The 14,808-nt window shown below is 43.2% G+C and overlaps 1 protein-coding gene across 1 annotated transcript; it reads right to left on the reverse strand.

The window, feature by feature from the left end:
- Nucleotides 1–1,150: 1,150 nt before the first annotated feature.
- On the reverse strand, nucleotides 1,151–6,271 carry LOC112857318 (uncharacterized). The gene is made up of 2 exons (XM_086689531.1): nucleotides 5,745–6,271; nucleotides 1,151–2,693 (listed from the first exon to the last, which is right to left on the reverse strand). The coding sequence occupies exons 1-2, from the start codon at nucleotides 5,989–5,991 to the stop codon at nucleotides 2,521–2,523; spliced, it is 420 nt and encodes a 139-aa protein (XP_086545657.1). The 5' UTR covers nucleotides 5,992–6,271; the 3' UTR covers nucleotides 1,151–2,520.
- Between the last annotated feature and the right edge of the window lie 8,537 nt (nucleotides 6,272–14,808).

Below are 14,808 nucleotides of genomic sequence, written 5' to 3' on the forward strand. Positions count from 1 at the left end.
TGTTTTAGGACATTTCTGCCCTCCCTTTCCTATCTCCACTTGTCTGAAGTGATTCTTGGAGTCCAGATGATTGCTTTTTCACCTAGAAACTCATGCTTCTGACTGGTCCTTTAGCCATGACATTGGGAGCCATCAGATAAAGGAGCTCTGATACTACCTTGTCCACTAGGGGTCCCGGTTAGTTTGCAGGCTGTTTTATCTGTTAGTGTAGCTTAAAAGAGGGAGGTGTTGGACTTGATCAGGCATCATAGAGTGCTTTGAAGAAAAGGAAGAATGGTTGTAGTACAGTTCATGTACATCTCTCAGAGCCATTGAGAAATAGAACAGACCACAAGGAATAAGTATACCACCATAGACACTGAGAGGGGATTTAAATACAAAGTCTAGATTTCAGAGGGCTCTTCCATTACATTGCTTTCATAAGAATTCAAAGAAAAAAGTTCAAGCAGAATGGAATTGAAAGGATTTCTCAATGGCATTGTCTTTGATGATGGGAATTCCAGACTACATACTATAAATGAAAAGTGATGGGGTGAGGAAATCTCTCAAGGAGCCTTCCTGTTTGCTATGATTGGGGGTGTCCTGGAATTGGACAGCAGACACTGAGTCAGCTAGCCAATATCTACTCATTTGTTGTATACTTGAGTGACCTGCCCTAGGTTTGATTAAAGACTTAGGTTTTCTGGCTTGTGGTAATTCAAAATAAGTCAGTTGGGAATGGGTAGGGAAGGACCTCATACTGCTGTTCACTCCTCTACATCACACTGCAGTGTGCCAACGAAACTAGGTCCAAGCCTCCAAAATCTCTGGAGATGTACTGTATATTTTAACCACTCATCACAGTGATTAGTCTTAGGTTAGAAATATCTTCCTAAGACGAAGTAAAATCTTAAGCTGTGACTTTAATCTATTTTTACAAGGCAGAGCTAAGTGTAAATACAAATGGCTTCATGACCATTAGATATAATGTTAGAAAGGAGCACATTTGGGGGTGCCTGGGTGGCTCAGTTGGTAAAGCATTCTACTCTTGATTTTGGCTCAGGTCATGACCTCATGGTTGTTGAGATCGAGCTCTGCATTTCACCGAGTGAGCCACCCATGTGCCCCTGGGTTCTACCATTTTTTATCAGGCTTACTGTCTATATACAAAGGCAATGGAGTACTCAAAACTCCAATCAAAAGGGTTAATATTGGGGCATCTGGCTGGCTCAGCTGGTAGAGCACGCAACTCTTGATCTCAGGGTTGTGAGTTCAAACTCAATGTTGGGTATGGAGCCTACTAAAAGAAAAGTTAAAATCTAAACTGGTGATCCTTATCAAAGAATAAAATGGGTTGACAGGATAGTGTGCAGATTCAGTAAAATTAATATAAATTTGAACCACAATGATTTTAAGCCTTAAATAGGATGTCTCTCAGGATATGGGCTATCACAAAACCATGCCTGTCAACTACTTTTATCCTTTTACACATCCCTTGGACCAGATTCTCAAGCTTTATTAAACATACAGATCACCTGGGATCTTGTTAAAATGCAGATTCTGGAATTCAGCAGGTCTGTGGTAGGGCCAAAGATTCCATGTTTCTAATATGCCCCCATATAATGCTGTTGGTCCAGGGACCATACTTTTGAGTAAGAAGCCCTAGATAACAATTCCATAGACACATTTTTAATAGTACTTGCAGTAAATTGTTTCACTTGTTTCTTATAATGTAAGATGGTTCTTACATTTCCTTGTGGTAAAGACTAAGGAGAAATGTGTGGCAGTGGCCTAGGGAAGTGTTTGTAAACATCTTTCCTTTGGACAGAATAAGGGGTTTAGGCAATCTGCTCCAGGAGGCATTTCTGTCCTATGTACATATGAGGGTGGATCTTGGCTTTTCCAGGGCATAGCAGTTTGATGAAACTCTTCTGAAACTCATGTGGCATAAAGGGTACAGAACAGGGTTGATAGCCGAATTCAGCCAGAGGAGCCAGAAAGACATCTCATGGAGGGAGTGCTGGATGCATATCCCATGGCAGGCAGCTCGGATGATCATGAGCAATGTGTAGGGTGCCCAGCACAGGCCAAACACACATGATGATGGCTAGCCACCTGGCCACTTGCTTAATCTGGAAGAGCTGCAGGCGGCTGGCCAGTGAGCTGGAGAGGTCTGGCTGTCTTTGGGCAATGCAGACACTCTTGCTGGCCCTGTAGTTGTTCTGTTGCCAGTGTGCTGCTTTGGCTTGGATGTCTACCTGCAGAGGTGGTAAATCTTGAGTCCCAGGGACATCCAAGGAAAGACCCTTGTGTCTGGGGAAGAGTACCTGGTCTCTCTTCTTCCTGCTCCTCATCTCAACTAGTTTAACAAAAAGTATAATGTGTTTTTTCTCCCCTGGAAGTTCATCTCCGAGTTGTCTTGGCTCTGGGCAATGTTGTTCCTCCTTAGGGAGGTGCGCTTCTGAATGTTGATGTAGATGCTCAAGTTGAAGTAAGTGACGCTGATAAAGGGAGTGAAGAATTCGATGATGGAGGTCGTCATCAGGAACTACCAGTTGTAGAAGAACTCAGCATAGCACTCCCCCCGAGGCAGGATGCTCCTTTTGGCCACATATGCCCAACCAATGATGGCAGGTCCATAGACGAGGAATGCCACCACCCACCAACTCGAAAACAATATTCCTGGTCATGCCCTTCTGAGCTCTGTAAGTCACCTAAAAGGAAACAGCAGAGGCCGGTAAGAGGGGAAGTTGAGGCACCTTCACTCACTCAGCCTGGTACAGCATGGTGCCAATGGTGAGGTCGGATATTAGTGGTTGAGCTAGCCAGTGTCTGGGGGCTGGGAGAGGTTCTACTTCCCTATCAGCCAACTCTTCCCTAGCTCTACTCTGCCACTCCAAGGGGCCTCCGTGCAATGGGTGAAAAGCCGCCCTCTTGCGGACACAACTCAAAGTCTGCCCATTTGGATGTTAGTGGTATTCCTCCACGTATGAAAGCATACATTTTCAACACCTCTGAGAACATGTATACATTATATACATAATTCGCTCAACATCCACAAATGGAATAGCACTGTGTTGCACCGTGCTTCTTCTTCCAACTTTAAGTACATCCTGCTGTTAACTTTATGTGCTCACTCTGTATTTTTATTTTTGATCAGTCCAGTCCCACCTACTGTTCCTGTAGGTGGCACAAGGTCTCAGTGACCAAGAGTAGAGGCTCTGGAGTCAGGTGGCTTGAATTTAAATGCCCACTATCACTTGGCTAGCTGTTTGTCCTAGGCAACTTAGTTAACCTCTGTGTGCCTCAGTTTCTTCATGTATAAGATGGGACACCTTTACCTGGACCACAGGGTTGTCATGACCCTATGTATATCAGCTCTTGGATATAATCCATATAAAGTTCTTTAAATAGTATCTGACTTAAAATAGGCCATCAAATATTACGTATCATTCTTACTGAGCATAAAAATATCTGTAAGGGCAGAAGCATGAAATAAATGTTCTTGGTTTTTTCTCCCCTGTATCTTTGGTGTGCAGAAAAAGTTCTGAGATGGTGAGAGATAACTGTGAAAATGAAAGGTTCTTTGAAGATTGGAGAGATGGGCATTTTCCCCCAACTGGGCTGCCATATTGAAGACCCTTTGGGAATGTGTGTCACTGAAGCAGAAGACCCAGCCCTCTACATGGTTCAATGCAGAACATTTAATACTACTAATTAGGCCATCTTACTCTGTATGCCCTCAGTGTACCCCAAAGCCTTTCATTCATAGCAAAGGAAACCTAATCACCAATGGATTACAGGAGAGTGAGCCCAAGTAATGTTTACTTTGGGCTCATTTAGAAAATGCCACTTTAAATGATGTTGGTACTTAGGAAATTATTTTGGTCAAATACAGTGAAAATGTAATAAAGAGTATCAGAGATGAGAGACAGGGATGAGCTGGTCTAGAGCAGTGAGGAAAGGCAATGAATCTCATTCTTGGTTGTACCTTCTAATACCTTATAATCACCTGATGGCCTTTTTAAAAATGCCAAGCTTGCCCCCCACCTCTAAACCCATTAAGTCTAAATATGTAATAATAATAATAAAAAAAAAAGTGCTTCCCAAATGGGTTGGAAATTGCAGCTGGAAAAAGCAAATTGCCTGAGTGCCACAGAGTGGACTTAGCAATGGATGGCTCTATCTGCCAAAGCTTCTAATTTTCCTATAGTGAACATAGATTACTTGAACAAAAGATAAAAGGAATTTTCATAAAAGCCCCAAAGGAAAATGCTTTAAATGCAATAAAAATGCTTTTTTTTTTCCTCTTCTGTCTCATTTAAGGTTCAGTTTTGCCCCAGATGATTAATTTCTTTGGGTCTTATCATCCCTGTGTGCAAAATAGGGATAAAAATCTTTAGTTTCTACCTTACAGGGAGGTGAGGACCAAAAGAATTAGCCATCATAGAGGTTAGAGCCAAAGGGCTTTTAACCCCTCACTTTCCTAATGGCAAACAAGTACACAGAGGGGCTGTGATGTGCCAAAGGCACACAATGTGTTGTGTCGTAAATCAAGAGTGGACCCTAGGTCTCCTGACTCCTGGACCAGCCTAAAAAGCACCACTGTGAGTGCAATATACTTGTGATTGCTCATGCAAACCCTTCCCTTTGCTATCTGCTCTGGAAATACTGAAGTATTTTCCCTTCCCACCCAGCACTGTTCCTGGGGAGGCAGCCATGAATACTTACCAGGGAGGACAAAAAGCCACTTGGCACCCATATTACCTTTACACCAGGCCTTGAATGTGGACTTTGGATCATGCCTCCAGATGAGGTTATGCTTTCATTAAATCAGTACCTATGCCTAGCACTGTTACAAGCAAGCACTGGGAAAACATCAGGTAGCAAGACCCCTGCCCCCTTAGAGCTTGGGTTCTAGTGAAGAAGACAGACCTCGAATACAGTGTCCAGCCGTGATAAGCATGAGTATAGCAGGGAAGGAGAACTGGAGAAGGTGAGGGCTGTTATTTGACACAGATGACCAAGGAAGTCTCTGAGGAGGTGACAGTTGAGCAGAGGCGTGGACTCAGGGTGAGAACAATGGATGGAAAGAGAAAGATGCCTTAATAGGACTTCACGTTTGCATCCTTCCTGACCATACTCATGACCATAACACCTAGGGTACACTTCATACGGATAAAAATAAATCATGTGAAAGGCACAGTTTATATTGCATTTTAACTCTTTAATTTGTTAAATGTATTTAAAACGGATATCAGTATTTGTAACCTAGTTTTAGCATCTCCTTTTCTTTTCCCTTTGAATATCTGGGGTTCTGAAAATATATGGAAATCGTATGGTGGTTTCTCTCCGCCACTAGCCCAGCAACTCCAAACCGACTGTGTCCCTGGCAGTCCTCCACGCCAGCGGGTTTGTGTAGAACCTCTGGCCTTCTTTCCGCCCTGGTGACAGAGGTGAACCTGTCATAGCTGATGAGGACAATATTGAAGGCCGAGGAGGTGCTCACCAGGTAATCCATCGCTAGTCACAATTTACACAGCTCCTTCCCGAACTTCCACTTCCCGGTCAGGACGTAGGGGATGTACAGTGGGATGCAGAAGCCGCCTGCGGACACAGGGGAGCGGTGGCCCGGCCGCCGGGCTGCCAGCTCCAGCCTGGCCTGGGGTGCCCCAAGGCGCCCCAACTCTCGAGGGAGACTTTCGAGCGCAGGGTTCTCCTCTGCAGGGCTACTTGTATGCCGCCGGTCCCTAGACCGCACTCACCCACCAGGAGGTCGGCGACAGCCAAATTGAGGAGGAAGTTGTCGCTGGAGCGCAGGCTGCGGTCCACGGCAAAGACCACCACGATCAGTGAGTTGCCCAGCACCGTGGCCAGCGCCAGCAGCGCCCTGAGCGCCGCCAGCAGCGCGGCCACCGGCGCCGAGAAGTGGCCGGCGTGCCGTCCGGAGTGTAGCCCTGACTGGAGCCCCAGCCCGGTAACGCACGCGTTGCCCGATGAGTTCGGCTCCATGCTGTAGGTGGCAGGGATGCCGGGGGCTGGCGAAGGGAGCCCGTGGGCAGGGGGCGCGCGGCTGGAGCCGGCGCCTGGCCGGTGGGGATCTAGGGGGCGCAGCGGGAGGAAGTGGGGCGGAGAGACGGCTGCCTGCAGCCAGGACAGGGCTGGGACGCTGGGGACCGGGCCCCTGGCCTGTAGGGTAGGGACCACCAGTGGGCTGGGTCCGGAACACCTGGGGCGGGGCCGGAGTCGGGGTGCCTAGTTGGGGACAGCCAGCTGGCTGGGGAGCAGCTGAGCGGGGAGTTGCCAGGGGACTGGGGTGGGAGGAGTCGGGGACCGCTGGCGGTGGGGGCAGGGGACCCTGCGGGGCGGGGAGCGGGGGGAGGTGGAGGGTTCGCGCTGCGCCGCGGTCTAGCTCCCCTCGGCGAATGCAGGGAGGTTGAGTCTTCCAAGCAAGTTGTTACTACTATTTTCCCGAACAGGAATAGTTTTCTTTCATTATGTTTTATCGTAAAAGTAGTATGTGCACTTATAAAACAAGCAATACAGAAGGGCATCAAGTGGAAGCAAAATTTCTACCGTTATCTCCTCCCTGAGATACCCACTTTGAACATTTGGGTTTAAATCCTTCCAGGCTTCATGCCCCCCCCCCCCCTTTTTACCCCCCAACTCTTCCCTCCTCCACATAACTAGACAGACAAAACAAACATGCAAAAAACCCAAAACGCATAGATTTGGGGTGGGGGTGGAATGGGGTTTGGCTATTTTGATTTATAATCTGCTTTTTCTCCCCATGAAATAATAAATCTGGACATTTCCCCACATCCATACGGAATACAGGTAACCATTATTATCTTTAATGATATCATTTTTCCATTATATGGATGAGCATATTTCCCCAATTTGTTGATAGACAACTATCAATTGTTTCTGTTTTGTTTGATTTTGCTTGTGTATCCTTGTTCACTTATCTACATAATTTCCTCAGGGGAAATTAATGGAAACAGAATTGCTGGGACAAAAGGAATGCAATAGTATAAAATACTATTTTACAACATGTTGCCAGGTTGCCAGGTTGGTAGAAAAGTTGTTCTAATTTACCATTGAAAAAGCCATTTAAAATTTTTTTTCACAGTGGTGTGACACTGAATACAGGAAACTTCAATTACAGTAGAGGCAGGAGGACAAGGGACACCTGTTAAGCATCTTGATTTCAGCTCAGGTTTGTGTGAGCCCCACATCAGGCTTTGTGCTGACAGTGTGATACCTGCTTGGGATTCTCTCTCCCTCTCTCTCTCCCCCCCTCCCTTGCTCACTCTCTGTCTCTCTCTCAATTAATTAATTAATTAATTAATTAAAAAAAATAAAATAGAGGCAGGAGGCCAGAAGGGGAGATCTCACCCCTTATCAACTCTAGGACAATTGCAGATCCCAACAGAAAGATCCATGCCTTGCATTTTCCAACAGGAAGAAACCTACTTTATTACCCCAGCAAGCAGGAGGAAGATTTTTCTCCTTGCTTAACAGCAGACTAGCCAATGAGAAACTGCCACAACTTAGCCAATGAGAAACTGTAATCACTCTTCTCAGTTTCCTCTAATGGACTTTTATCCAAAGCTGCCCCTCCCAACTTCCCTTTCCCCTATAATGTTCCTTTCCTTTGTTCTCTGGACTAGCCTATGATTTTGCTTTGGCTTGCATGTCCAAATTGCAATTCCTCTGCCATTTCTGAATAAACCCATTTCGCTGGTAAAGTAACTGGTTGTTTTTATTTTCAAGGTTGACAGTAGGTAGTGATTGTGTGGGGTCTTAGTTTGGCTTCCTAGAGCTCCCTCTCACCTTAGCCCCTTTGTTTCTCCAGCATAGACAGTCCTTCCCTGTGGTGAATTGGCTCAGAGTGGACTACCTGTCAGGACTACTAGGACTGGGAGTAATGGCCTCTTAGAGAGGGGGAAGAGGTTGGAAGACTGTACCTTAACACTTTTATCCCCGGGGTTGGGGCAGAATCTGTCAGGAAGCTCCTCCCTGTGGTTTGGGGTGTGTGGGCATGGGGAGAGGTATGTGTAAAGAGGGGATGTGTATAAATTATGCAGATGGCAGCTGCTTTATCTGTCCTGTTATTTGCCTCTTGCAGACCAGTTTGTTCTGGTGGTGGGAAAAGTGACCCAATGTCACGGATACAAATTCTTGGGCCACAGAGCAGGGATGGGCCCTTGGGGATTATTTGTGCAATGACTCTCAAGCTTTTTGAACCACAACCCACCTAGAATATACTGTTTACATTATAACCCAATGTGTACACATACTGTACACATGTGCATGTACACACATATTGGTGAGGAAAAAGTAAAACAAAAACAGTGACTGCCCTTAGTATGATGCATTCTGATATTTTTGGTTCTACTCCATGTTTTATTATTAGTTTTTAAATGCTGGTCTTGACCCACTGCATTTATTTTGTGATCCTCAACTGGCTGTCAGCCTGCATTTGAGAAACAGTCATCTAGCTAATCTAGTTGAATCCACTCATTTTACACATGGGAACATGGGCCAGAATGGGAAGATACTCAGTTGGGGACATCCAGGGAGTTATGGTTGAGCAGAGCTGGTTCCAGACTGATGTTGACAGACATGGCCAGCAGAGAGATGACTGTCCCTCTCGTGGCAGCAATGATGTTTGAGGCAGGAAACAACTCTGATGATTGAGGAAGAAAGAAACAAGCCAGCATTTATCTCCTTTCTTGTCTACTAATTGCCTCTTCATTTGCTGAAAAGATACTTTGGGCCTGGTGGAAATGACACTTGGAGCAGATTGATGGGCCCCTCTCCCACCAACCAGGGGCTGAGAATCCATCTAGGCCAGTTTAAATAGGAAAAGTGATGGCAGGTCATGTAGAAGATGCAGGTAGTACTACTCCTGTTGTCTGTCTGTAAGAAGACAGGAGAATGGGGTCTAGCAGGCATATACTTCTCCCTCCCCTTCAGGTATTGGGTAGCTAGGGGACCATGCTAAAGAGTTAATCCCTGTTTGTTGTGTATGTGTGCTACATTTGTTTCAGAGGGCCAGGCTATACCTTCACAGTGCCTCAGGGGCTGGGACTCATGCAAAGAGCCTTAGGGTTGACACTGCTGCCCCACTGGTCCTGGAGGGCAGGGTATCCAGGCAGAGAATCGTTCCTGAGCCTTGGATTCATCAGTTTGGCCTGCCGAAACAGAATACCATAGACTGGGTGGCTTCAACAACAAATATTTCTGACAGTTCCAGAGGCTGGAAAGAACAACATCAAGCTGCTGGCAGATCTGGTGAGGACATACTTCCTGGTTTGCAGATGACCATCTTCTCATATCTTCGAGTAGAAAGATATTGTGTCTCTTCCTCTTTTATAAGGGCATTAATTCTTTAAGACCTAATATAACCATAGTTCCCTCCCAAATGCCCCACTTCTAAATGCTATTACACTGGGAATTAGTGTTTTAACATATACACTTTGGCATGGGGGTTGGAGGACACATGAACATTCAGTCCATAGCAAGCATTAAGATCCAACGGAATTTGCCTTGCTAGGCTCTGGTCTTGCTTGGAATCTGTCACCCCTTTCTTTCTGATGTTTCCCTTTTGGAATAGGAAAGTCAATTCTATGCCTGTCTCACCATGGTAATTTGGAAGCACACAGCTTGTCTGGTTCCACAGGCTTACAACTGGACCGGAGTTTTGTCTCAGGATGAATCACACCCCGAGGAGGTGTAACTAAGAAACCAAATCTGGCACAAAAAAGAAAAGGAAATCATTTGCTCTTTTTTGAAGTGGAAGTAAAATGATTTTTATTATTGCTATTGTTATTTTGGTGTCTGAGCTTTGCAATGTGAAAGGAGCTGACTTTACTTGTCTGCCAGGCTGTGTGGGGCTGTTGCATGTAGAATCAGAGCAGAGGAGGAAACCTGACATGGGGGCAGAGCTGTCTTCATTCCCTGGGCTCCTGCACAGCTCTGTCCACCATCTCAGCCTTCAAACCAGTTACTACTTACATATGCTTTCTTGGGAGTGGAGTGAAATCATGGCTTTAGTAACCAGACTTGAGTTTAAATCATGGCTCTACCACTTACTTGTTAGAAGACCCCAAGCAAAGTTTAGAACCCCTAAGTCTCATTTGATCAGCTGTCAAATGGCAATAATAGTAACTGGTAGCATTGTTATAAAGATTATTGGACAATGGGCACATATTGCATGGCACACAGCAAGTATGACATAAATGGTAGCTCTTATAGCCAAGATGTTAGCTGAGGTCTGTAGGCCTCTTGAGTTAGAGATAAAATTTCTTGAATCCTAGCACACCTGGAGGAATCTAAAACTTCCCCAATGTTCCTGAAAATCCACAGAAGGCTTTTGTTCCAAGGGTCACTCATATCTGGCTTGGAACTCACCTTTTTCTTGATGAGGTTGTCTCACATCTGTGCCATCTCTCTTATGAGTCATATCAACTCAAAATGAAACTCAACTCCTGTCTTGATTTCCCCAATGCCCCATCCCTCAAGATTTGGGGAGGAGATCCAGGAGGAGTTTATGTCTCATAAATATAATCTTAGCAGCTTCAAATGGAACATTAGGCCTTCCTGTTCTGAAAATGTCTGTCAGCTACCTCCACCAGGATGTTTTTGGACTTCTTCGCTCCCACAGTGTCCCAACATCACACTATTTCCCTGGCTCCCCTCTCTATACTCCCTTTTCTGAGAGCAAAATATATTTTCCCTTTTCTCATGATTATCAGACTAGCTATCTTTTTCCACTTTCTAGGTTTCTGCCAATACTTCTTGCTCAAAAAGATTATCAAGCCATTTATGGATCAAAAACCATCCCTACCCCAGTGGCAACTGAAATTTATACTCCCCTCTCCTGCATTATTACTGTTTGTTATTTAAATTTTATTACAGGATAAAACACAAAATTCTTTTTGTAGACCCAGAAAATCCAAGTGATTCATTTAAAAATCTATTAATAGTAATATGAGCTCAATAGAGTGGATAGATTCAACTATATGAATGGAAATCAATAGCTCTGTTATATACTAGCAATAACCATTTAGAATTTTGTTGCAAAAAAAAATCCCATTTGCCATGGCAACACAAGCCACAAATACTTATGAATAAACCTAACAAGTAATTGTGCAATAGTGTGAAGAAAAATGTTAACTTTATTGAAAGACTTAGAAAAACCACCAAATAAAGGTAGAGACAAATGTTTCCTCCTTTTTAAGACCCAACAGTGTAAATATATATTCTTCAATTAATCTATAAATTTATTTCAATCCCAACTAAGTCCCAACAAGTTAGTTGAGCAAAGTTTACATGGGAAGAAAAATGCACAAAAATAGCCAAGACATTTTTAAAAAAAGATAGAAGAAAATTGTCCTAGTGCATATTAAAATATTATAACCCTATAGTGATTAAGATGGTTCAGGAATCATGGGGCACCTTGGTGCCTCAGTCAGTTAAGTGACTGACCTGATTTTGGCTCAGGTCATGATTTCACAGTTCGAGGGTTTGAGCCCCCTGTAGGGCTCTGCGCTGACAGTGCGGAGCCTGCTTGGGATTCTCTCTCTCCCTTTCTCGCTCTGCTCCTACCCCCCCCCCCAAATAAATAAATAAACTTTAAGAAAAAAGAAAAGATGGTTCAAGAATAAAAAAATATAATGCAAAAATGCAGAATTCAGAAGCATGTATATATGGAATGTAGTTTATGATCAAGATGACATTTCTTAGTGAAAAAAGATCATACAACACATTTGTTTTAAACAAAGGGCTGAAATTTAGGAAAAATAATGTGAAATCCTGAATCTTATACAAGGGAGAAAAATATTCCAGATGAATTAAGAAACTAAATGTAAAAATGAACAAAACTTTAAAATACTTAAAAAAAAATCATCTTGAGATGGGGGAAGACCTATCCAGAAGCTATAAAGAAACAAATGGACAAATTTGACCTTAGTCAAAACTGTATAGTTCAAAACTTCTATAAAATGACAGATGCTAATCGCAGTCATAAAAATATTTTTCAAAGAATTAATATCTAGAATATATAGAGCACTTTTACAAATCAATAAGAAACAAACACAAATGTCCAAAGAATATGAGTAAGTTATTTAAAGGAGACCTACACATGACTTATACAAAATGATGTCACCATCACTAGCAATCAAATTAAATGCAAATGAGAACAAGACAGCTTTTATAGCCCATGATGATTGGAATCATTTAAAATGGTTGATAATAGCTGTGATTGACAAATATGCACGAAAATGGGCACTCACTTATGGGTGGCAGTATAAATTAGTGTCAAAGGGTAAAATTCTTGTACTTTTTAACCCAGGAATTTCACTTCTAGAATCTATCAAAAATAATCACACATGTATAAAGATGTATGCAAAAAGATGTCTGTTGCAACACTTCTTGTAATGATCAAGTGTTGGAAGAGACCTAAATGTCCATCGATATAGAAATGAATAAATAGGGGTGCCTGGTGGCTCAGCCAGTTAAGTATCCGACTTTGGCTCAAGTCATGATCTCACCGTTTGTGAGTTTGACCCCCGTGTTGGGCTTTGTGCTGACAGTTTGGAGCCTGGAGCCTGGAGCCTGCTTTGTCTCCCTCTCTCTCTGCTCCTCCCCTGCTCGTATTCTCTCTCTCTCTCTCTCTCTCTCTCTCTCTCTCTCAAAAATAAACATAAAAAAATTAAAAAAAAAAAGAAGTGAATAAATAATACATCTATGCCCTTAAATGTTGCCAATGGCCCTGACAAAAGAGGGAATCTATTTCTCCATTCTTTGAATCTAGTTTAGCAATGTAACTTCTCTTGGCTAATGGGACTGTACACATGACGCACTCAGAGGCTTGATAGGTGCTTGTATATTGGAGCCTGTTCTCTTGCTGCACTTGGGACCCTGACACCGCTGTGTGAATGAACCTGAGCCAGCCTTCTGGTGGGTGAGAGGCCATGTGGAGAACCCAGGCACACTGGCTGCCTCCCTCCAGAATATGGATGAGGCCATCCTAGACCATCCAGCCTGTAAAAGATCTGCCTGCTAACCACAGATGCATGAGAAAACTCATCAGAAATAAAACTGGATCAAGCCAGAAGAATTGTGCAGCTGGTCTTTTTAAACTACTAGGTTTTGGGGTGGTTTGTTTTGTAGCAATAGATACTGATACTAATCCATACAATGAAATACCATGGAGCAATCTGAAAGAATGAGGTGAATATATGTGTCATAGTGTACTGACATGGAAAGCTTGCTGAGACAAATTATTAAGAAAAAACCAAAGACCTTGTAATTCTACAAGCTATCCTATAGTCTTCCAATAAATTCCCTTTTTTTTTCCCTCAAGTTAGCCATTGTTTATTTCTATTGTTTGTAGCCAGATAGTTTTATTCATAGATGTTCCTGGTAAAATAAGTTTGGAAAACGCTATGTGAAATATTTTTCTTACTTCAGGATTTGTCAGTAAATCCTTTCAAAAGAGGTTGTGAATGCAGCTGTCTCATTGTTTTTTGATATCAAAACCCTTCCCACCTTGCCCTAATATCCCAAGAGATTAATGGTCTGTATAATACACTCTGAGAAACTGTCCTATTTGTTCTTGTGACAAATGAATATGGCTCTAAGGATTCTACCATTTCCATCTGTCATTTTTCTGGAAGCCTTTCTCATTTGTATGTGGTGCTGTGTCAGCTGTCCCAATTTCTACAAATTTGTTGCCAGGAACCCATTATATTAAAAGTAAATAAAGAGTGGTCTCTGCTTTAAAAAAACATTCCTCTAGTTTTCCCCATTAATATTATTCATTATGCGGGTACATAATTACCCATTTATCCAATGTGCCACATATCAGGGCAAAGTGATCTGTTTTAGAAAATAGACCCAATTCACATACTTCCCTAGACAAACTTGGTGAAAGAATTGGATTTGGGGGTAAGTCACTTCTTGGCTAGCATGGCATTGGTAGAGAATTTATTATCAGAGAGGTACAAGGACTTGGAGCACTGGGCTGGGAGTTATACCAGTCACTGGACCAGGCTGCGCCTCAGGCTGTTTAGTTTGTCCATAAAATGAGGGTGGTAATAGTGTTCCTATCACAGGGGCATTCTAGTGCTCAGATATATTAATGGAGGTGAAAGTGTATTGTGAAGGACAGAGCACTGCATCTGTAGGTATCAGCCTAGGCCCTCTCACTTCCAGGAGACAGAAACCCACCCTGACACAGCTAAAGCAAAACAGGAATTTGTGTATTTGCATAAGTGAAATATCCATAAATATCCATGGGGATTTTAGGTCTAGGCAGGGATGGATCCAAGTGTTCCAACACACTATCAAGATCTACTTCTTTCCATCTTCCATACATTTTCTGCTTTGACTCTTATCAGAAGAAGGGATATGAATTAATAAATATTCTCACTAAACTGAGTGAGAATTTCCACAGTCCTCACCACTTATGCAGGCCTTTGCTGACTGATGATATTTGCCAGGGACTTAGGCCTGTGAGTTTGAGATCCATAATTAGATTTAGAGTCAGGAAGAAAGGGGCTGTCAGTCCAACCTCTGCCTTGTTCCCTGAACACTAGTTTCTAGCCAATTCCTTTCCTTCTCTCACCAGGAAATGAGGGTTCTGGGAATATGAAAGATAACTTCTTATTTTGGGAGGTGGATAGAAGACACACATTAGGGCCATACTTAGTAAACACAGATGGAACTGAATTGGATGCCTTCATCTAGCCACTGGCTAAAGTTGGTAGGGTTCATGAATTCTTATCTGTAAAGGAAGAACTTTCGGCTTTCCATTTG

The sequence above is a fragment of the Puma concolor genome, chromosome E2 (genome assembly GCF_028749965.1).
Source record: "Puma concolor isolate L17-30 chromosome E2, mPumCon1.1.hap2, whole genome shotgun sequence".
In the NCBI taxonomy this organism is placed as follows: domain Eukaryota; kingdom Metazoa; phylum Chordata; class Mammalia; order Carnivora; family Felidae; genus Puma; species Puma concolor.

Excerpts from the sequence above, each read along its gene's own strand:
- LOC112857318 (XM_086689531.1), bottom strand. The coding sequence starts at position 5,991 with ATGGAGCCGAACTCATCGGGCAACGCGTGCGTTACCGGGCTGGGGCTC. Across the intron at positions 2,694-5,744 it reads TGTCGCCGACCTCCTGGTGG|GTGACTTACAGAGCTCAGAA; the intron begins GTGAGTGCGGTC and ends GTTTCCTTTTAG.